The sequence below is a fragment of the Rhinatrema bivittatum genome, chromosome 2 (genome assembly GCF_901001135.1).
Source record: "Rhinatrema bivittatum chromosome 2, aRhiBiv1.1, whole genome shotgun sequence".
NCBI lineage: Eukaryota > Metazoa > Chordata > Amphibia > Gymnophiona > Rhinatrematidae > Rhinatrema > Rhinatrema bivittatum.
This window is the reverse complement of record NC_042616.1, coordinates 267,144,988-267,169,563: the sequence shown is the minus strand read 5'-3', so window position 1 is coordinate 267,169,563 and position 24,576 is coordinate 267,144,988. Positions and strand designations below refer to the sequence as shown.

The following is a 24,576-nucleotide window of genomic DNA, read 5'->3' as shown; positions in this document are numbered from 1 at the left end:
AGTTTTAATTATTGGGTGTTATTTGATATGTGTGCTGTTTTGAAATATTTTATTGGTGCTTAGGAAATTTAAAAAAATTTAAAAAAAGTATGACTTTAATAGGTGTTATTCTGTGTCAGTAGTTTTGAAATATTATTTTATTAGTATGATTCTACTATTGTAAATGATGCTTTATGTTTCTTGATTTTATTGTTTTATGAGGAATAGTGTTCTGTCATTGTTATACTGTAAAGAGAGTCTTGCTTCTTAGAGTTTCCATTTCAGTTTGTGTTTGTATATTACTAATTCTAATTTGTGATCCTTTATTCTGTATTTGGTGAGGATCTGTCTCTGCTGTGTGCGTGTGACCAAGGTGAGGGATTCTGCTAGCATGTAGCATGTCTTTGTAAGGATCTACAGCAAATCGGATTTGTTTCATTTCCCCAGTAGGTGATGTATTGGTATACTGGGCTCAGTGTAATATTTACAGTGCTGCTTTTTCACAGGTAGGGTTCGTTTGAGTTCTTGGTGTTACTTCTGGTACGTTATGATAAGTTTGCAGTATAGATTTTGAGTGTCTTTTTTACAATGTGTCTGGCAGTGGAAGGAGTTTGTGCGCTGTTACTGTGAGGTGCCTGTCTGGATGTGGTATGGTATCTTCCTCTCTTTGTATTTGTATGTATCTGATGGCTTCGTTCAGCAACCTGAAGAGAATCAAAACTGGAATTTTGAGCTTCTGGCTGGCAGCTTATTTGGCAAACAGTTCAACAGCTGATTGATTGGTGAGAAACTTTTATATATATATATATATATATATATATATATATATATATATATATACCCACACACACACAATGTAACTCAACTTTGGTGGGTAGGGAGGCCCAACATATTGGATGAATAGAAGGGGGGGGGGGACGAGGCTCAAAATGTTTTCTCACCCCTAGCTTAAAGTAAGAGGTTTGTACTAACTTTTAAATCTGGGGACAAAGCGATAACTTAGTATCCATTAAAAAAAAACAAGATTTTAACTTCCTCACTTATAGTAATCAATGGCCCATCTACAACCAAATTCCTGGGAAAATCCCAGGTAGGATATCTCGTAAGTGTCAAAATCTTAGTTTCTGACATATTCAAGACAAGTTTATTCTTCGGCAGCCACTTATTCAAGTGCTTTAAGCAAACAGAATTTTAATGCAAGGCTCTGTCTCGGGTCCCTTTAATGCAGAGCTTTCCAAACTTTTCATGTTGGTGACACACTTTTTAGACAAACATAATTTCACGACATGGTAATTCAGTCTACTAGTAAACCAGAGGTTAAAGGTTAAACGAACGAAACATATTTCGACAATTTATGTATGTTTCCTTAAATATATACATAATAAAATGTTTCACGACACAACCTATCTCATGAAAACCTTAAATTTATATTAAAAATATATATTCCAAGATTCATGTTATTGTTATAATTTATGAGAAACAATAATAAAACAAATTGTCTGTCCCCCACACACTCATCTCTCTCCTCCCCCCAACACGTCTGTACCCCACACACTCATCTCTCTCCCCCCCAGCACGTCTGTACCCCACACACTCATATCTCTCCCCCCCCCAGCACATGTCTGTATCCCACACACTCATATCTCTCCCCCTCAAGCACATGTCTGTCCCCCCAGCACGTTTGCCCCCCACTCACTCATCTCTCTCCCCCCAGCACATGTCTGGCCCCTACACTCATGTACCTCGTCTTTTTGATTGTTGCCAGTTAAGTGCGTCACTCCCTTCCATGATCACCAGACACTGCTGCTTGCAGTCAGTACTCCTCATGGCCAGGCCTCTTCGGCAGCAGCAGCCAATGCAAGGATGGCTGGGCTCGTTCCACCCACCAAGCCCCCAAAAAACACGATTGACAGCAAAAATCACCCAATAATAAGCAACCCATAAACTGAAAAAAAAAAGTGAATCTCTAGGAAAAAAAAAGCCCAAACTCGCATCAGAGTTGACCGGGCTTGCGCGACACACCTGCACACTGCAGGCGACACACTAACGTGTCCCGACACACAGTTTGGAAAGCTCTGCTTTAATGGGAACAAAGAATTGGATGTCAGCGAAAATTTGATACCCAATATCCATTTCTGTGAAGGCATGACCAATAGGAGCCAAACAGACATTACATAAAATTGGCAAGAGAGAATATCCCTGTGGAATCAATCTAAAGGGGCCTGAAATTTTCCTGAAGATACCACCCTGTAACTATGGTCTTCGAGAAAGGACGAAAACCACTTTAGAACCACATCACCCACTCCAATTTCCCTTAAACACTGTAACACAATCTTATGATGTGTCGTATCAAACACAGCTGACAAATCTAAAAGGACCAGAAAAAATTCAGTACCTGAGTCAAATCCACGTCTGAACACATCAAAGGAGGACAATAATAAGGTTTCTGTACTATAACCCACTGTGAATCTAAAAAGAATGTAAATCCAAAAACTCTTAACAGCTGTTTTAGAACAACTTTTTCAAGAACCTTAATTACAAAATGCAAATTTGAAATGGGTCTATAGTTATTAAGATTATCAGCGGGGAGATTCAGCTTCTTGAGAATTGGCCTGATATAGGCCATTTTAAGAACAGCAGGAACGCTTCCTTCATTCCATAGTGTCATCTGCAAAAAAGACAAACTTGTCTTCCTAAACTCTCTGCAATATCACTCACAAAGATAATGTATAGAATTGGGCCCCAGGACCAATCCTTGAGAAAATCTACTAATCATCTTTCTGACCTCTGAGTGAAATCCATTGACCATAATCCTCTGTTGTCTATCATTCAGTCAGTTTCTAATCCAGTCCAGCACCTTAAGACCCCTCCCCAGACTGCTCAATTTATAATACTAATTGGACACTTGCCAAACCAGGAGGATAAAAATTTTAATTAAAAAATTCCTAAAGTACTGTGTTTTAAATCATTTGTACAGGAAAAATATCAAAAGCAATCAAGTTCTCCTGTCTTGAAGATGGGACATGTGCAAACAAATATGGAGTTACGGATGCACTTTACATTGATATTCTTTGTAGTACTCTACTTGGAATGCATCCCAGCATTTTGTTAGCTTTTCAGTTGTTCTTTTTGTTTGGATTTGTGATTCTGTTTGCCTAAATAAAGTTTTGGCATTCACTTTTACTACCCTTTTGCTTCCCTATGCTTTTTTTTTGTTTGTTTGTTTTTTTGACTTGGCAGTTTCCTTCTGCTTTTGTACTTCCAGCTCAGTCGGAAACAAGGCTGAGATCTGACACCATGAGCTCCAGTCACAAATACCCAGGGTTTTTTTTACCCCTATTTAATATCATCCTTTTTACCACCCCCAAAAATACACACACACACTCTCTCTCTCTGGTGCATACTGTATTATTGCTGTCATTACAATATGCACAATGCTCATTATTCCTTTTCAGATATAAAAAATCACTGCTAACATCAGCAACATTTGAAATTAGGGAGTACAAGGGGTATACTCACAGCATGATGTCAGCATGACATAATCATTTATTTATATCATGCTCTTCCAACCAGTGAGTTCAAAGCATGTTACAACAGGTTAGAGTCACAGTGGGTACGCTGGATTCAACATAAGGGCAAGAAGTAAAAAAATGTGAGCCCACTCATCAATTGATTCACTGCCTCATTTAAATATCCTTTCAAACATGCACCCCAGCTCCATAAGAAATAATGTTGAGGAGGAAGGGGGAGGAAGCTGAAGCAAAACACATCTAGAAAAGCTTTGTTTTTTTGTTTTTTTTTAAATATCAATGCATTAGGAAGATACAAAGCATGGTGAACTTTTGTCTTGGAAGGCCAGGATGTATGAAAACAAAAGGCATTTCTCTCTCTTTTCAATTTAATTTTTCCCTAATTAAACGACAGCTGTCATACCCATTAAGATGTAATACTGGTACCTCAGATGGCAAAACATATTTTCACACATAATCATTGCTCAGATCAATGCTGACATTGGAGCAAAGCAGGGTAGGAAGACTGGGAAATGCATCCTCATATGGGCCACACAAGGGCTGCCTCTCAATCACACCTAAACAGTAGGACTCCACCCAGAGGATTCCCAGAATCCAGCAGTAAACCTGGGCCATCACATCTTTCACCCACATTGGGAGCGTGAGCAATATGAGAGAAAGCCCCTATGTTCCTCAATTTCTCCTCTGTAAAGGGATGTAGCATGCAGCATGATATGTTGGCAAGCACTGCATGCGAAAAGGACATAACACATCTGGAGCCAAATGAGTGACATTTGTTCATCTCTCCTCCTACTTTATTTGAAAAATATATAGTATGCTGTGTTCCTAAAGTGTTAAGTTTGCTATACCAAACATGGCCCTTTTGAAGGGGTGATGCTCAAAGTCCACATCACGGCTGAGGGGAGATGATAGAGGTCTATAAAATGATGAGTGAATTGGAATAGGTAAATACAAATTGCTTGGTTACTCTTTCAGAAAGTACAAAGACTAGGGGACATTCAATGAAATTAGTAGGTGATACATTTAAGACAAATAGAAGAAACTATTTGTTTTACTCAATGCATAATTCAAATCTGGAATTTGTTGCCAGAGGATGTGGTGAAAGCTGGGTTTAAAAAGGTTTAGGACAGGACACTTGATGTGGTGAGCCTGGGCAGACGTGCTTGTTCAGGCTCCAGGCACCATCCCCCTATCATCTCTAGATATCTGCGACATCTGAAACATTGACCAACTGCTTTTCAGATAAGAGAGAAAGGTTGATGTCTATCGACAAATACATGCAAAAATCACATGTGAGTATGCCTTTGAAAGAGGGGGAAAATGAAAAACCGAAGGCGAGTCCAGAAAAGATGGCAGCCGAGCCAAAGAAGCAAAATGATTTCCCCCTGAACAGCAAGGTAATCACAGATCTAACAGTTAAAGTATCAACAGCAGTGATGGCAGCCTTAGATGGTAGTTTAAATAACATTTCAGAGCATATTACAGAACTTAATAGCACACTAGCTGATTTAAGCCTGAGAATTCAAGCTGGTGAAGGAAAAATTTCTGAGCTGGAGGATGATTCGAGCATTTCAATAAAATTTCAGTTGGGCCGATACAGTAAAGCGCAGCCGCGTTTGCCCGTTTTTTAACCCACTTTTGAGCGCGTAAGGCGGACCCGTGATTCAGTATCGGCTTTTACGCGTCCTTATCGCTTGCAGAAAAAGATGCGTAACCCTTTCTGCCCGCCGCATGTATATAATATGTTAATGATCGGATTAGCTATTCTCTCCGATACAGTATCGTGCGCCCAAATTATCGCCTTTTTAACCCGTTTATTTACCGCGTCTTTAACATGCATATTTACCGCCTACCCTGACCCTAATGTTAGTGTGGTGTTCAGTCAGCTTCGTACCGGACAGCGCCATGGACAACATGCATATATTGGCTCTGGCGCTATTTTTCATTCGGTTGAGAAGCAGAATGAGAAATGCTCGAATGAGAAATGCTCGGCAGATTGTAGAACCCAGCCAGCCGGAGATCCCAGCAGCAAGACCAGAGGAGGTATGAATTCTGTTTGGGTTCAAGTGTACTATCCATCTCTGGATGTCTCTGAGGCTCCAGACATGGATGCCTCTATGGACGCCGGAGAGATGGGAGGCTTGCCAGGCCTTCATCTGTTTGCTAGGCGTCCATAATCGGAGGCCTATGACCTTGGATGTCCAGCTTCCGTTCATGGACGTCCAAGGTCAGGGCTTCCGTTCATGGACGTGCATGAACGGCGCTCAAGGCAGCGGGGCCTCCAATCATGTAGAAAAGAACCATCCACCTACCTGGTGGAATGACATTTCAAATGACAGGTACCAGCGCACCCTGGATACTGTATAGGCGCTGTGTACCGCTCTATACAGTAAAATGGACTGTGAACGCCTACCACTTCATTGACGCGCTTTGGATGCTCGTTTACCGTCGCTTGGATTTGTGTCTAATTTGAATACTGAATCGAGCAGCTTGTGAACCAAAATGTGCGCACGTCAAACGAGCGGGTGCCCGGCACTGCCGCGCTTTTTCTTACGCGTCCTTACTGTATCGGCCCGAGTGTTAGAAAAAAGGTGGGAGCCCAGGAAGATAAAATTGAAGACCTAGAGAATAGGTTTAGATGGAGTAATATAAGATTGGTGGGATTTCTGGAAAGCATTGAGGACCAGAACCTGGAAAGTTTTCTAGAGAAGTGGTTTCCCGAGGTCTTGGAGTTTCCACACATTCTGGGTGTTATGAAAATTGAGTGGGCACACCAACTGGGTAACAAATAGGATGAAGATAATCGTCTATGTATTATTATAGAAAAAATCCTAAACTGGGCACACAGACAGCAAATAATGCAGACCTATCATAAACGTCAAGAGCTGTTATACCAAGAAAAACAGATCTGCATTTTTCAGGATTACTCAATAAAAGTTTCCCAGCATCGCAAGGAATTCAACTCTCTCTGCACAGCATTAGTGAAGAAACAAGTCAAGTTCTCTCTTCAGTTTCCAGCCAGGCTTCAGATATGTCACTTCAGTAAAGCTCTTGTCTTTGATCTGGCACTGGCTAAAAACTTCATCGATAAACTGCCCTAGGCTGGGGCTCGAAGTGATTAAAAAGTTTTTGTTTTGGGGTTTTCATTAATCTAAAATGGAGCCCAGAGTTTGAAACTGTTCTTGTTTGACACTTGGAATGCATAAAGTTGTTCATGGTTTGTTTTTTTTGTTTCTATCCAGTAACAGGTAGGGTTTCCAACTTTATCACAGACCAGGACTGGACACTTGAGGACCAGGAGCGGGGTAAGGTGTTCCCAACTACTCATTTGCATATATTTCAGATCCTGCCACTTGGAACCCATTTGGTGTTAGGCCTACAACGTAACGCATGTTGGGTATGGACTTGGACCTCAGAAAGCAATGAATATACTGAATTATAATTACACAAGCCGTAAAGCCCGTTAAAATGGGCTACATCCCTCTGTCTCTCACCTCCCCCTCATTCTCTCTCCCCTCACTCTTCACCACCCCCCTCCCCCACCCACTCCTCTCCACCCTCCCTCTCCTCTCACTCAGTCCCCCCTCTCCCTCACTCCCTCCCACTCAGTCCCCCCTCTCCCTCCCTCCCACTCACTCAGTCCCCCTCTCCCTCCCTCCCTCCCACTCACTCAGTCCCCCTCTCCCTCCCTCCCTCCCACTCACTCAGTCCCCCTCTCCCTCCCTCCCTCCACCCACCTCCATTTCCTCCCGGCGCCGTAAGCGCGACTTCCCGCAACCCTCACCCGGCTCCATTAACTCCTCCCGCTCCTGCCGGCAGATCTCGGTGGGGGGGGCGCGGGAGTGACACCCCCCCCCCCCGAGATCTGCCGGCAGATCTCGGTGGGGGGGGCGCGGGAGTGACACCCCCCCCCCGAGATCTGCCGGCAGATCTCGGTGGGGGGGGGCGCGGGAGTGACACCCCCCCCCCCCCCCGAGATCTGCCGGCAGATCTGGGGAGGAGAAGCAGCGGCGCCGCTGCTTCTCCTCCCGCTCCTGCGGCCCCACCGCCATTTTTTTTTCTGATCGACATCCTTGCCCGCACATGCGCAGTAGAGCTGCGCTCTACTGCGCATTTGCGGGCCGTCGGTCACAGGCCATTTATAAGGTAGATAGTAAAATTCTCACATTAAAACAGCACTAAAAGCTAGCACTCAAACATTAACAATCCTACCTATGCAAAAAGGCAACTCTGCAAATATTACACCAGGCCGTAAAATACAGAACAAGCCAGGCTGCTATTGAACCCTACACAGAAACTACACAATGGCAGAATATCTCACTTCAACCACACATGCAGAATACAGACAGCCCTCACTAAATACAGAATAACGAAATCATAAAGTATAAACAGAAATGTGCAAACACTGAACTGGAAATTGCAACAAGCCATATTCTGTATGCAGTGTTACAATAGAAAAACAAAACATCATACAAAAAAAATTAAATTTATTTATTTATTTATTTATTTCTTTTGTATACCGACATTCGATCGAGATATCACATCGGTTTCCAGATAACTAAAGGAATAGGGTGGTAACAGCCCTATTTTACATTATAACATGGTATTAAATAGATATAAGAATATTTTACATTATAACATGGTAATAAATATAACAAGAATATTTTACATTATAACATGGTAATAAATATAACAAGTTGTAACAGAACTAACAGGAGTACATGGAACATTAGACTATAGTATATAACATATATACATAACTGGCTTGGTGATGAGGATAAATTGTGGTAAGGAGAGCAGGGAGTGTAGAGGGGGTAGGGGAGAGGAAGGGATGAGTGGGAGGAAGGTAGTGATAGGGAGGGAAAGGGTGGTGGGAGATGCTTGTGTAGGGAGGGAAAGGTGTGGGGCGAGATGCTTGTGGAGGGGGCATGGAGTGGATGGTGCGAATTGGGCGGGTTATGTGTCGGGTGGGAAAGCTTTTAAAAATAGCCATGTTTTGAGGTGTTTTTTGAAGACTTGTAGTGAAGGTTCGTTTCTGAGACAGGTGGGGAGGGTGTTCCATAATGTGGGGCCCGCTATTGTTATGGCTCGTTTGCGGGTGACGTTGAGGTGTGCAGCTTTGAGATTGGGGACGGCTAGGAGTCCAGTGTTGGTGGATCTGAGAGTTCTTTGAGTAGAGTAAGGTTGTATTCCGTTGTTTAGCCAGTCCATTTTGTTGTTGTTTATTTTTTTGTGCATGAGGGTGAGGGTTTTATACTGGATTCTTTGTGTAATGGGTAGCCAGTGGAGTTCTTTGAGCGTGGGTGTGATGTGAGGGGATTTTTTGTTGTTAGAGATGATTCTGGCGGCAGCGTTCTGTAGAACTTGGAGGGGTTTGATGTGTATTTCTGGTAGTCCGAGGAGGAGGGAGTTGCAGTAGTCGAGTCTTGACAAGATAATTGATTGGAGGACTGTTCTGAAATCGTGCTCTTGGAGAAGGGGTTTGAGTTTTTTTAATGTCTGCAGTTTGAAGAATCCATCTTTGATTGTATTGGAGATGTGTCGTTTAAAGTTGAGTTGGCTGTCAATTGTTACGCCTAGGTTTCTTGTGGACGGCGTGAGTGAGGTTTGTGATATTTGTGGCATTCCCGGGTTGATTGAGTTTCCTGGGTGGTCAGAGGGGGTGCACTTGAGTGGATAGGAGGGATGGTCATCGTGGATGTGAATGATTTCTGTTTTGGCTTGGTTGAGACATAGTGATAATTGAGATAGTAAATGGGATAGTAAATGGGATAAGTTTGAGCTGAGTTTGTTCCATTTTTCCATAGTGAGTTGAATGGAGTTGTTTATGGGGAGTAATATTTGTATGTCGTCTGCATAGACAAAGTAGGTGAGGTTTGCCTCTGATAGGTATTTGCATAGTGGGATGAGATATATGTTGAAGAGGGTTGATGATAGGGAAGAACCTTGTGGGACTCCATGAGTGAGGGGCACTTGTGAGGATTCAGATGAGTTCATCTTGACGATGTAAGATCTGTTTGAGAGGTAGGATTTGAACCACTTGATTGTGGTGTCTTGGAGACCAATTTCTTTAAGTCTGGTGAGGAGTGTTCTGTGATTGATGGTGTCGAAGGCGGCTGATATATCAAGAAGTATCAGGAGGAACGATTTGCCTTTGTCGCGGCCTTTGAGGATGGTATCGGTGAGGGAGAGGAGGAGGGTTTCAGTGCTGAAGAGTTTTCTGAAACCATGTTGTGCAGGCTGAAGAACATTAAAGGTTTCAAGGTGGTCTGTGAGTTGATTGTTTACTGTTTTTTCGATGATTTTTGCTAGGAATGGGAGGTTGGAGACTGGTCTGTAGTTTGCTGGGTCGGATTTGTCGAGTTGAGGCTTTTTGATGATTGGTTTGATGATGGCGTTTTTGAGTTTTTCTGGGAAGATTCCTTGTTCTAGGGATAGGTTGATGATGTAGGTTATTGGTTTGACAATAATCTCTCTGATGAGTTTTAGGGTTTTGATGGGGATGGGGTCTAAGGGATGGGATGCAGGGTTGGTTTTTCTGATGATAGGTTCAATTTCTGTGGTAGCAACAGGAGTGAATTGTGACCATGAGTGGATAGGAGGGGGGGTGTCAATTAAGTCATTGTGGGTTTGCGGAATCTTGGCAATGATGTTGTTGACTTTATCCTTGAAGAAATGTGCTAGTTTTTCACTGGAGATGTTGCTGGGGTTTGGCGTATTGTCATTTTGGATGGGGTTGGTAAGGTCTTTGACATAGGCGAAGAGGGTCCTTGGGTTAAATTGGTAATCGTGAATTCTTGATGTGTGGAAATTACGCTTTGCTGTGTTAAGGTCAGTTGTATAGTTGTGTAGTAGTGTTCTGTATTTGTCTTTCAGGTTTGAGGTGGGGGTTCGTCTCCACTGTTTCTCAGTCTGTCTCAGTGTTCGCTTTGAGGTTTTCAGTTCTGGGGTGTACCAAGGTGTTCTTTGCTTTGTGGATTGTTTTATTTCCTTTTTTATCATGGGGCATAATGTATTGGCTATGTCTGCGTTGATAGATATCCAGGAGTTTGTGGCTGTGTTGGCGTCATTTAAGTTGATTGTTTTTAGTGCCTCAGGTAACAGTTTGGTGATGTCTTCACTGGAGCATGGTTTGGTGAATTCGATGATTCGGTTGTTTGTTTGTAGTGGGATTGATTGGAGTTGAAGCTTGGCTTGGATGAGGCTGTGATCATAATAGTAAAAAGAATAATAGTAAAAAGAATAATAGTAAAAAAAGAATAATAGTAAATAGTAAATAGTAAAAATAGTAAATAGTAAATAGTAAAAAAAGAATAATAGTAAAAAGAATAATAGTAAAAAAATAGTAAAAAGAATAATAGTAAAAAGAATAATAGTAAAAAGAATAATATTTCAAAACAGCTGATGAATAGAACATTAAAAATTCGTATAAAATTTGTTTATAAATTTCACAAACACCAATAAAATATTTCAAAACAGCAAGAGTAATCAAATAATAACCAATAATTAGAATTAAGTATTAAAAATCTCCCTTTTTCCATATCTGAGAATTTTTAATTTCCAGTCACCTTGCAACTGTTGTGGATTATTATGAGACAGGAGGGAGGGAAGGTGAGGGCAGGTCGCATAAACTTTCTCCTTTGTATACACACATGTTCATTCTCTCTCACACTAACAGACACATTCTTTCACATACTCCCTCTCTCAGATACGCTATCAGATCTCTCTCACATACATTCTCACGGACACATGCACACACACGCTCACTCACATATGCTATCACTGACACATATGCTTTTACTGGTACACACACATAATCAAATTTGCATTCACAGCCATACGCATGCTTGCACTCATATGCTTTGGCACACACACACATACATGCTCTCACTTACACACACATACCCACACAGAAGATCACATACCCTCTCACTGACACACACATAAATTCTTTTGTGTGTCAGTGAGAGGGTATGTGAAACTCTCTTTTACCTCACAGATCTTCAACAATGCATGCCTCTTGAAAAGGTATCTCAGTAGCGTATCCATGTTGTGCACACAGGCCATGGTGTGAGGAAAATCTGCAAAGGTGAATTATTTAGCAGGACGGGAAGAGGGAACTTGTTATTCGCTCATGCTGTCTGGGGTTCCCGCCTGCAGCAGCAGAATGTACACTCTGGGTTACCTAACAATTCTTGCCCCAACTACAATGAACAGAGACTGGGGGCTGATTATCAACACACCCAAAAGCTATAGGGTCAAAGGAAAGAGTTGGGTCTGTGTGCTGAAAAGACCTCTTCCCAGATTCCGCAATTGTGGTGATCTTTTGTTTACTGACGCTAAATTTTTTGAACAATGAAGAAATCTGACCCTCAGCTTGCCGAATCTGTGGGTTTCATTATTATTTTTTTTTAACTTCAGAGTCTCTGGGGAGAGCAGCCAGCAGGCAGCGAGCCTGGGGGGGAACACAGGGCTTATTTTCCATCAGCCAGCCTCACCGGGTTTGTAGCAACTCAGACTTGGGGAGCAGGGATGGGAGACTCTAGGCCCAGGCTCATCTTGCACTGTTCGCTGGTGCGGCTCTTTGGCACCGAAGCCTATTACTGCTTCTACCTTGCTCTCTGCATTTCAGTCGTTCTGGGTCAGGCTAAGTTCTGTTGGCAGCGGGCAGACCTCTATCTTTCTATTTGTCTTCAGACACCCCCCCCCCCCTCTTCTGGTTGGCCCCAGGCCTTACTGACTGGGTTTTTAGTGTCCGGTTACCTGCAAAACTGGGCTGTCTGGTCAAATACCGCACAATTGGTCACCCTATTAACAGGGTAGATTCTAGGAGTGGAGAAAATGGTGGTTTTCGGCAGATATTTACGGAGTGGTGGGAGCACCTTGACCAGTTGTGCAGAACTTTGGTCTTTGGATACCTTCTACCGGGACAATTAGCGAGTGTTCTTAAAGATCTGTTTTATAAAAACTTGCCCTTTATGTCCAGTCATCGGAAGAGTGCATTGTGTATACTGGTGGCCTGAAATTGACAGGGACTAGTATTGGGGTTGTGCGGGAGACGCCTCAGCAGAGACGCGAGTCAGAGAGGCTGCACAACACTTGAACTACAGGCAAGAAATGCCGGGTGATGCGGGGCCGTGCCGGAGGTGACCCAGTGAGTAATGCTGGGCCCCATGAAACAGGCAGACAGCTTGAGCCTGCTGCTCAAGAAGGGACTATGCAAATTGCCATGAGAAGGGTTTTAAAGTTTACATAAATCTCACCAAAGATATTTAGAAGGATGAATGTTATGCATGCTGTGGGGTTTTTGTTTTCTGTCCCTTTGACTGTGTTTAAATGTTATGTCAGGGTTAACAGGGAGAGAGAGAAATTTAAGAATATAAGTTGACACAGGTTTTTGACTTCAAAGGCAGCTTTGGTCTCTTGGGGGGGATGATGTCTGTACCTGTGTTGTCATAACTTCATGGTCATTTGGAAAGGGTTAGAAAGGCGGGGGCTAAATAAGGATGGGAAAATAAGAGAAAATTCAAAAAAGAATATTGTTGGTGGCCTTGGGGAAATCCATTGCTTATCCCTGAGATAAGCAGCATGGAATCTGTCGACCTTTTGAGATCCTGCCAGGTACTTGTGACCTGAATTGGCCATTGATTGGACACGGGATACTGGCTTAATGGATCTTTTGTCTGACTCAGTATGGCAAATCTTATGTTCTTACGACTTTGCACTAATGTTCAAAGCAAAAGTACGCTCATACTTTTACTTCGAAACTCGCCATGGGTACAAAATATCTGCAGACAGAGCTGACCCTAAGAGAGTACAGGGCCCGGGGAAAAATTAGCAGCAAGTCTGCTAAGACTGTAGAGGAGGAGGAGACCCCCCCTAAAAATGAAGAGCTAAGTGGAGAGAGATAGGGTGTAAAGGGAAATTAAATTGGTTTGGGTGTTTTTGGAATTTTTTTCATTTTTGAGCCCCCCACCCCCACCATTTTGTTTAATGTTTATTTTGTTTCTGTAGTTTGCAGAAATGAAATAAACATTTTTAAAACACACACAAAAAAAGAAATTACTTCACCAGGTCTCTCTGCAACCCCATCTCTCCCACCCCCAAAAAATTGTCAGGGCCAGGAACTCCCTGGCCCCAACTTACCCAATTTGTGGGGGCCCTAATGACACAGCCAGCCAGAGACCTAGACCTGAGACCAGATCCCAACAGCAAGGCTAAATCCAAGGTCCAGGCCAGGAGGCCAGGAACGAGGCCTCCAGACAGCTTCCATCAATGGTCCTCTTTAAAATGGCGCCTCCGCTCAAGAGGAAGATGCCAGAGAAATGTCACTCTGGCGCATCCTCCAAGTGGAGGGCGCCGTTTTGAAGAGCTCCATTGACAGAAGATATCTAGAGGCCTCGTTCCTGGCCTCCAGTCTTGGGCCTAGGCTGAGTCAGTGAGATCTGGCCTCCAGGCTAGGCCCTAGCATCGGGCCTTGGTCTTGATAGAGGCCCCGGCGTCAGGCTTGGACCTAGGCAAAAGCTTCGGGAACAGGTCCAAAAGTCAGGTCCCATCATCACTGCTTAGGACCAGGCTGAGGGTTTTTTCAATTTTTTTTATTTTTTTAAAACAAAACAAAAAAATGAAATGTTGGTTTTCTATCATTTCATGTTGAAAACATTATAAAACAAAATAGGACTTATTTGATTTCCTATTTTGTTTCAAACAAATACACATCCCTAGAGGAGAGGGTCTGATCTGCCCACCTCTGCTACGCAACATGCAGTGGCTCCTTTAGGGGTGTGCATTCGTTTCCTATGTATTGGTAATCCGCAACGTATAGGGCCATATTCGTTGTATTCATGGGGAAGCGAAACGTATCGTGATTCTCCACGAATACAACGAATATTCGCCGAATTATTCGGCCGTCTAAAGGAGCGAATTTAAACAAACTCCCCACCCTCCTGACCCCCCCAAGACTTACCAAAACTCCCTGGTGGTCCAGCGGGGGGTCCGGGAGCCATCTCCTGCACTCACGCCCTCGGCTGCCGGTTTTCAAAATGGTGCCGATAGCCTTTGACCTTACTATGTCACAGGGGCTACCGGTGCCATTGGTCGGCCCCTGTCACATGGTACGAGCAATGGATGGCCGGCGCCATCTTATGCTCCTACCATGTGACAGGGGCTGACCAATGGCACCGGTAGCCCCTGTGACATAGTAAGGTCAAAGGCTATTGACGCCATTTTGAATACTGGCAGCCGAGGGCGTGAGTGCAGCAGATGGCTCCCGGACCACCAGGGAGTTTTGGTAAGTCTTGAGCGGGGGGGTTGTAGTTAATTCAATTTTAGCTGGGAAACGAATAAGAATTAACGCATGAACATATCAGGGGCCAGCTTGCCGAATGCAACGTATCTGCCCCCTGACGAATACGAATCCCGAATGCACATCCTCTGCACATCCTCTGCACATCCCTAGGCTCCTTACCTGCCAGCACCCTTACACACTATCAGCAGCTTCAGCTAGAAGAGGAAAGAAAGTGGTCAGGTACTGCCAACAGGACATTTCTGTGCCAGGGGAAGGTCCACTACAGCGGCACAGTGTCCTTCAAAGTGCAGGTGCTGGGCAATTGCCCTGTTTCTCTCTCCCCTCCCCCAAGATACACTGCCCACAAACATTTGCACCTGCTTTTTGTAGGCACTTTTTCATTAGTGTGAGTAGATCTGAGAATGCAATCTACATGCATTGTTATCCACCTTCAGGGAGGCCTCCTTCCCAAGCAGACACATTGTGGAGCAACAAGCGGACATCAAGCTGCCTTCAGGAAGGGTAGTTTTCAGACAGCCAATTAACGCGAGTAAATTGCTTTTTATCCACAAATCCTCTTGAAAGTTGCCGCTTTTAAAATTGCTCATCTGTGCTGCCATTGCAGATACAGCAGATACTGTCAAAGCACTAGCATTGTGCATTGCTGATCATTGCCTGCCTGAAGATCGGCAAAGATGACAACTGCCCTGCTGCAGTTCATCTTCTCAGATGTGTACCAGAGCTCCTAATGACAAGCCCTGTGTGATCTTCCCTCCACTCCAGTTAGATTAAAAATATGTAGGACATTTTTTCTAAACATTTGTCTGCTCACTCATTGCTGATAGGTCCAATGTGTGATGGGAGTGTGGGATTGAGCAGTAACAAAGAGAGTAGTTTTACTTTTGGTAACCAGTCAGCTAAAATTGTATTTCTTTTCCATTTATTATCCACCAGTTCTGAAAGGCTCTAAATAGTGGTACACTGAGCAGGGATCATCAAACGTCATCTTCCTGGCTGGGACTTGGAGTGGGGAACCATCCCACCTCACTATATGCAGGAGAGTTTGTGAATGCAAAGGTGCCTCACTGGTTGGAGGAAGGCCCTGACATGTACCACAATCTGAGAAGCCAGATCTCACATCTCCGTGCCCGTTCTTCTTTGCATGTTTCTCATTTTATGCCATGTGTGTAGTGTAATGTCTACAAATGAGGAGCTAGAGGGAGAAATATTTTCTCTTATCCTTACTTTCGGGAATACTATTGGATTTTCATATTAGGTACTGTAAAACCATTGAGATTAAATGATGAAAAACATAGAATAAGAGACAAGGTACTTCTCCTCCCCTAATCCCAGGGTTGAAATAACTATTCTTATTTCTTTCTTTTTGTTTTAGTAAAATAGATTTATTAATCTTTTTAGATATAAATTTATTATTTTATATTGATATGTTACTTATTGTATTTTTGTTCTAACTTTATTTTACTATTCAAAAATTCTATTTTTATTGTATTTTATTTTTATTTTGTTAAACTAGAAATATTTGTAAACCGTTTTGATCAAATTTTATTTGCTGTAACGCTATATAAGAAGTTTTAAATAAATAAATAAATAAATGAGATTGAGTGGTATTCTGTGATTTGAGTAATTTATTTTTACTGCTGCTGAAGATTCAGATCTTTCCATAGATAAATCTGGACTTGTTTCCCTGATATTCAAAAACCTTTCCACAGTCAAGCCTGGACATTTATTTTTTTCAGCCAATCATGTAGCACTTAGCAATACAATGTGATTGTTCAATACTTACCCTGCTTGCCATTTCAAACAATGCATTTTGTTTTATACAAGGCCAGAACTTTGGTCAGAATAACATCAAAAGTACATCGTTCACTGCTGTTCAAGTTAATGCATGTGATCCCCTAATACAGAGTTCTTACTCGAAACATGTCAGGGTTTGAATGAAGATGACAGAAATGTCCATCTTCCTTTGCTTGTTATGTGCTCTTCTTCACCAAACATGTATAGGATAAAACTCATGTAGAAAGAGATACTGGACAAACATATCTTAACTTGCATAGTTCTACATCAGGCAACATTCCCAGCAGCAGAATGTAGCTGGTCCTCCCTTCCTTGCCCCTTGGGGACCTCCCTCATCCTCCTGAGGAGAGAATACATGAGATATTTGTGTTGTGTGTGTGGCATTGTAGACCCTTGGTCGCTGTGGAGATGACTCCACCCACGGGGAGGGGCCCCATAGGGAACCACAGCGATAGTCTAAACTCAGATAGCAGACACAGAATGAATGGAAGACTTTATTGTACTGCTGTAGAGAGATGGTATGAAGCAGGAAGGTAAGGCACTGAGGTCCTTGAGGTGCCAATACATTCAACAGTCTCAGATGTAGAATCTCACCCAGATGTTCAAGAGAGGTGGGGACCCGGCAACGCCGAACCTGGTGGGTGGAGTTGGAGCACCAGATCGTAGAGGTACTCACAGGAGTGTAGGCGTCTTCCTGGTAGTGGGATGGTGGGACCGAAGGTTCGTGGTACAGGATACATAGACTGGTAGGCCCTTGAGGAGCGAGTACCTGATAGTCTGGAGATCCTGAAAAGAATAAGAGAGAGACCCCCCCGAGGAGTAGTTGTCTAGGTTAGTAGAGGCCCCGAAGGGCGATGGAAGCGAGAGACCCCCGAGGAGTGGGTGTCTTGAGCTTCTAAAGGAGCGAGGCCCTTGAAGAATAGAGCGGCGTCTAAGCGTGCAGCTTAGAGCGGTCAGAGTGGCTTAACGGAAGTGCTTGTTAACTCAAAGGTGGTAGGGAAGCGGAGGTTTTAAATACCCGGAGGTATTGACATCATGCGGTGGGGACGCCCCGAGGTTCCTGCCATAACGTGTATTTGAGCGTAGAATATGTGCGCGCGCGCGCCCTAGGAGGCCACAGGAGTGAGCATGGTGGACTGGAACGCCCAAGCTAAGCTGGAGATACCGAGGCCCTCGGCACCGGAGGCAGCCATCCTTCCCAAGGAGGAAGAAAAGAGGTAAGGCAGAGCGGTTGCAGCCGTCTGCGACGGACGGACGCAACAGTACCCCCCTTCAAAGGGCCCCTCCAAGACCTCTTCTAAGAGGTCTGGGTTTTCGTGGGTGTGCCAGATGGAATTGACATACCAGCCTTTATCTGTAATGTTGGCCAGTGGTTCCCAGGAGTTCTCTTCTGGGCCATAGTTCTCCCATGAGATGAGATATTCCCATGGCTTGCCTCTTTTATGTACATCAAGGATGTCATCTATGGCATATTCGATGTCATCTTCAGTATCCAGACTGATAGGTTCTGGGGTTTTCCTGGAGAATTCGGAGAGCATCACTCACTTTAATAGATATACATGAAATGCATTATGTATCTTCATTGATGGAGGCCATTTTAGACTGTACGTCAGATTCCCTAATCGCCGAAGGATGGCAAAGGGTCCCACATAGCGAGGTGCAAATCTTGCGGAAGGAAGCTTAAGTCGAAGGTACTTGGTGCTTAACCAGACTTTGTCTCTGGGCTGAAACTGTGATGCCTTTTGATGATGAGCATCATAGGTTCTTTTTGCCCTTTGTCCTGCTTTGAGGAGACGCTCCTTCGTTTGTCTCCATAATTGGGATAATTCTGCTGCAGTAGACTGGGCAGCAGGAGAGGTCACTGACAATGGAATTGGCAGAGGAGGTAATGGTTGTCTTCCGTAGACAAGGTGGAAGGGGGAAGACCCGTCGCGGTAGCAGGATGCGAATTAATGGAAAATTCTGCCCAAGGCAGTAATTCAGCCCAGTCGTTCTGTCTAGAATTGACATAGAATCGCAGAAATTGTTTCAGCATTCTATTCATCCTCTCAATCAGACTGTTAGACTGAGGATGGTAGGCAGAAGTTAAATCCAAGGCAATGTCAAATTTTTGACATAATGCTCTCCAAAACTTTGCAGTAAATTGTACTCCTCTGTCAGATAGGATATGCTCAGGCATCCCATGAAGGAGGAAGGTGTGTTTAATAAAGAGTTTTGCTAACTCTGTAGCAGAGGGCAATCCCGGTAGCGCTACAAAATGTGCCATTTTGGAGAAGCGGTCAACCGTGACCCAAATGGTGTTATTTCCGTTGGTTGATGGCAGGTCCACAACGAAATCGGTTGCTATATGCGTCCATGGTTCATCCGACAATGGTAGAGGGTGTAATAGGCCCCAAGGATGCCCGGGTGGTGGTTTTTGCTTGGCACAAACAGCGCAGGAACCCACATATGCTTATACGTCCTTTTTCATGGTTGGCCACCAATAGTATCTTTGTAACATAGCTAGGGTACGACTCTGTCCCGGATGGCCTGCCAGACGGGAATCGTGTGCCCACTTCAACAGCTTTTTCCTTAAATTTCTGGCGACCACTGTCTTCCCAGTGGGTACTGTGTGAGTGGCTGCCAGGACCACTCTTTCGGGATCAATGATATGACTGGGTTCATCTGGCACATCCTGAGAGGAGAAGGATCGTGAAAGGGCATCAGCCCGAGTGTTCTTCTCTCCTGGATGATACTTCAGAAGGAAGTCAAATCTGTTGAAAAACAGAGACCATCTTGCTTGAAGGTGATTGAGTCGTTGAGCATGTCAAAGGTACTCCAGATTCTTTTGATCGGTATACACTACAATTTGGTGTTGTGCGCCTTCTAGCCAAGGACGCTATTCTTCAAAAGTCAGCTTGATTGCGAGTAACTCCTTGTCTCCTAACCCATAATTTCTCTCGGCAGGCGAGAATCGCCTTGAGAAGAAGGAGCAAGGATGGAGCACATTGGATTCGCTGTACTGACTTAGAACCGCCCCCACACCAAAGTCAGATGCGTCGACCTTCACGATGAAAGGACGGTGTGGGTCATGGTGGCGGAGACACGGCTTCTTCTGAAAAGCCTCTTTGAGCGTCAGAAAGGCTGATATGACTTCTGGAGACCAATTCACAGGGTTGGCTCCCTTCTTGGTCATAGCAGTTAGAGGGACTGTTAGTGACTAGTAGTTTTTAATAAAGGACCGGCAGTAATTGGTGAAGCCCAAGAAGTGACACAGTGCCTTCAGGCCTGTAGGTTGAGGCCACTACTGGATACTTTCTAATTTCTTAGGATCCATTTGAAAACCTTTCTTAGAAACAATGTATCCCAGGAAGGGTACAGACTCTTTGTGGAATTTGCACTTTTCAAGCTTTGCATATAAGTGGTACTCACGCAGACGTCTTAGGACTTTCTTGACATCCTCCTGATGAGTTTGCAGATCTTGAGAAAAGATCAGTATATCATCGAGATATACTACCAAAATTGATAACGGAATACAGGACACAAGATCCCTGATAATCAGAATGAACTCCATGCATTGGGGTCCAAGGATACTCGGTGCCATCCTGTGTCATGGATTGCTAAGTCTGCAAGGATCCCAGGAACCACAGTCATCCACGCCCCTGCCTGCCCATTCAGAATGGTTCCTCCCACTGCTGCTAAGCTCCAATGCGGCTCATGGTTACACCCACACCACCCTCCCCTACCCCCGCACTGATGGCATTCCCCTAAGGAAACAACTTACCACTTCCAGGGCATAATCGAGAGCCAAGCATACTAACCTCCACACAGTAGGCTGCAGAATCTTCTTCCCATGCCCTCTTTTTTTTTTTTTTGAAGGTTCCAAAGGCAGGTAAGAGAATGGGAAGGAGAGGGGGGACAGCAACCAGTAGAGGGTGGGGTAGAGCTCCAAACTAATAAGTTCCCACAGTTCCCAGATCCCTTAGGGTGATGGGAACCCCATACCAGGGCAGTTCCGCCAAATCCCTATGGAACCAGGAGAAAGGCCCAAGGGAGCTCAAGAGACAGGAAGATAGAGACCAACAATCTCTTTTGTTTTTCCTGAGAGTGGGCTGCTACTGGGGAAGTATTTTTAATTTTAGTTGCATGTATTTATATACCATCCTTCTAGATGTAATCAGGGCGGTTACATAATAAAACATACAGAATATAAAACAAGCTTAAAACAACATGCTCAATAAAACAAGAATAACAATTCCCTTAAAAACTTATATTCAGTATTTCCAGTTATTTTACAAAAGGACAGTTGCCATGGGAAATGACTAGACTTGGCCTTAGTATTCCACACATTTGCTGGAGACAGAAACTACTGAAACTGCTTAGAGCACACCTCCCTTATAGGCGGACATAAGAACATAAGAAAATGCCATACTGGGTCAGACCAAGGGTCCATCAAGCCCAGCATCCTGTTTCCAACAGTGGCCAATCCAGGCCACAAGAACCTGGCAAGTACCCAAAAACTAAGTCTATTCCATGTTACCATTGCTAATGGCAGTGGCTATTCTCTAAGTGAACTTAATAGCAGGTAATGGACTTCTCCTCCAAGAACTTATCCAATCCTTTTTTGAACACAGCTATACTAACTGCACTAACTACATCCTCTGGCAACACATTCCAGAGTTTAATTGTGCGTTGAGTAAAAAAGAACTTTCTCCGATTAGTTTTAAATGTGCCCCATGCTAACTTCATGGAGTGCCCCCTAGTCTTTCTACTATCCGAAAGAGTAAATAGCCGATTCACATCTACCCGTTCTAGACCTCTCATGATTTTAAACACTTCTATCATATCCCCCCTCAGTCATCTCTTCTCTAAGCTGAAAAGTCCTAACCTCTTTAGTCTTTCCTCATAGGGGAGTTGTTCCATTCCCCTTATCATTTTGGTAGCCCTTCTCTGTACCTTCTCCATCGCAATTATATCTTTTTTGAGATGCGGCGACCAGAATTGTACACAGTATTCAAGGTGCGGTCTCACCATGGAGCGATACAGAGGCATTATGACATTTTCCGTTTTATTCACCATTCCTTTTCTAATAATTCCCAACATTCTGTTTGCTTTTTTGACTGCCGCAGCACACTGTACCGACGATTTCAATGTGTTATCCACTATGACACCTAGATCTCTTTCTTGGGTTGTAGCACCTAATATGGAACCCAACATTGTGTAATTATAGCATGGGTTATTTTTCCCTATATGCATCACCTTGCACTTATCCACATTAAATTTCATCTGCCATTTGGATGCCCAATTTTCCAGTCTCACAAGGTCTTCCTGCAATTTATCACAATCTGCTTGTAATTTAACTACTCTGAACAATTTTGTGTCATCTACAAATTTGATTATCTCACTCGTCGTATTTCTTTCCATATGATTTATAAATATATTGAAAAGTAAGGGTCCCAATACAGATCCCTGAGGCACTCCACTGTCCACTCCCTTCCACTGAGAAAATTGCCCATTTAATCCTACTCTCTGTTTCCTGTCTTTTAGCCAGTTTGCAATCCACAAAAGGACATCGCCACCTATCCCATGACTTTTTACTTTTCCTAGAAGCTTCTCATGAGGAACTTTGTCAAACGCCTTCTGAAAATCCAAGTATACTATATCTACCGGTTCACCTTTATCCACATGTCTATTAACTCCTTCAAAAAAGTGAAGCAGATTTGTGAGGTAAGGGAAAAAAGTGAGTGTGTGCCCTGCCTCCAGCAGCTATTTGGGGGGAGGGGGGGGGGGGAGGAATCCCATTAGTATTGACTGGTCCAGAATGAGGATAAAGGAAAAAAACATTTAATTTTTATTTAAATGAACTTGCAGCTATTGTGCATTTCTGTACATGCAAGATAGCAAATCCTGGACTACCTCAGACTTTCCCTTAGGACACGAAATTATCTGGTTAATTGAAAAAAAACAAGAATAACCATGGAAACAGAACAGCAGAAGAGAGAGACACTTTTATACCACGCTATCTTCAACCAAATATACCAACCCAAACCATCACCCAGTTTAGCACCAAGGAGGCAGAAAGCAGCAGAAGAAGGGACCTTTCCGGTTTGGAACATTCAGCTACAAGAAGGCGTTTGGAGACTTCGCTTATTTGCCCAATAAACGGTTTCACCCAGCCTGCGCGAGAGCCCCAACTCATGAGAAGCAGCCCATTCTATCCAAACTATGACGTGCACGAGTTCTTCCCCTCCGCTTCCTCCCGCAGAAGCTCGACCGGCTCCGGGTTCTCTGTGACGTCATCCAGCCGCTGCCATAGCAACCCAGAGAGCGCTAGGCTCCAGCAGCCACCGGAATTCAGGGGGTGAGTGAGCGGCCGCCGCTCCCCGCCGCGGAGGCTCGGTGAGCAGCTACCCCTTCTCCCTTTCTCCCTGCGGCCCGGCCGGCGGTGCTGCTGCAGAGCCATGCTGGAGTCCATCCGAGCCACCGGTGAGTGCTGCAGCGCCGCTCGCGATGGGGGAGGGAGGGCGAGTACGTTGCGGCTGGGTGATAGCGGGCCAGGGACTGCCTCATCTGGTTGCAGCAAAGGCGGTTATTATTATTATTATTATTAATACGGTGGCAGGGGAGTTGATGGATAGTCTTTTTCAGCTGTGCCACACGAGATTTTTTTTGCCCTTTTTTTTTGTTTTGTTTTTGTTTAAATCTCTTTAAATATTTGCTTATTGTCTTCTTCTGTGTACACTTTATATCTCTAATCAGTTAACCTACAGGTACCACATTTTCAGGAGAGGTATATCTATCTGTAAATCCCCCCTCGTGTGGGAGGGGCCACACAAATGCCACCACTCAGCTGTGTGATTTAAAATGGGCCTGTGCCACACCGACAAAGGTTCTTGCCGGGAGGGGGAGGAGAGGCTGGAGCAGGAGAAATAAAAAAAAACAAAAACAAAACGACAATATTAGTATTGCACACAATCAGGTCAATACAGTAAAGTGCGGCCGCGGTTACCCCGCTCCTAACCCGCTTTCTACTCACTTCCCGGCCGCGTTAGCCCTTTCTGCGATACACAATCCCCTTTAACCGATTCTTACCGCCTCTTTAAATCACCGGGTAACCCCTTCCGCCCGCGGCATGTATATCAGATGTAAACGATCAAATTAGCTATTCCCTCCCATACAGTAACGCGCGCCCCGACTATCGCTTTTTTACTCTGCCGTTTTGCCGCTCGTTTAACCTGCTAACTTACCCGCCTACCCTTACCCCTGCGTTAGAGGCAGGGGTAAGGGTAGGCGGGAAACTTACCCCCAGCCCCCGCTCACCTGCCCTGGCCGCGTCAATGGGTGCTGGTCTCCGGGGCAGCCCCAGTCCTCTCCCCACTCCTCCCGAAGCAACGAAAGTGGAAAAAATTGAAAAAATCGAAAAAGCCAAAAAAAAAAAAAGTAGCAACAAAGTGGACGGTTCTCCTACGCTCGGGATTGCCAGTCCTCTCTCCCCTCCTCCCGAAGCAAGGCGCGTATAAGCAAAGTCAGTGGATCATATTTACATAACACATTTAGACTCATACTTTGTAGGAGACAGAAGGCCATGGCATTATAGTAAAACTATTTATTAGCATTGGAAAATATTTAAAAAACAGATTTTTGTAAATTATAAACAGAAAAACCATAACCCCTTCCCTCTCTGTTTTTAGTTCAAGCAAATTAAAACGAGTTCCCAAAATCCATCTAAATTGTGGCAAGAAATATTCGTATAACATTTCTAAGTTCAGCCTGGCATGATTGCCAAATACTTTAGATGAATTTCTCTGCAGTTTAATGGCTCTAGTTGGGTGATAAATGAAATTGCAAGATGCTTGGGGAATTCACAGTGACTTCAGCACTCCACATGGACCTGCAAAATAAAATAAAACTTCTATTCTGAATAAAAGTGTGACAAATCCTCTGCATATTCCCCTAAAATTAAGTTTGCTTAATACTAATAGGGTA

At 43.9% G+C, this 24,576-nt stretch overlaps 1 protein-coding gene and 1 long non-coding RNA gene across 3 annotated transcripts in view; both read left to right on the top strand.

Annotated features, from left to right (window-relative positions):
• Positions 1-16,216, top strand: part of LOC115084526 — a 29,736-nt gene extending 13,520 nt beyond the window's left edge. For both annotated transcript variants that reach the window (XR_003854588.1, XR_003854589.1), the window contains exons 3-4: positions 6,752-6,814; positions 15,751-16,216. This is a non-coding gene — a long non-coding RNA (uncharacterized LOC115084526). The remainder of the gene's footprint in view (positions 1-6,751; positions 6,815-15,750) is intronic.
• A 6,694-nt stretch (positions 16,217-22,910) lies between these two features.
• Positions 22,911-24,576, top strand: part of KIAA0895 (KIAA0895 ortholog) — a 155,479-nt gene continuing 153,813 nt past the window's right edge. Inside the window, exon 1 of the mRNA XM_029589490.1 lies at positions 22,911-23,076. Within this exon, the coding sequence (XP_029445350.1) occupies positions 23,052-23,076 (25 nt within the window). The 5' untranslated portion in view covers positions 22,911-23,051. The remainder of the gene's footprint in view (positions 23,077-24,576) is intronic.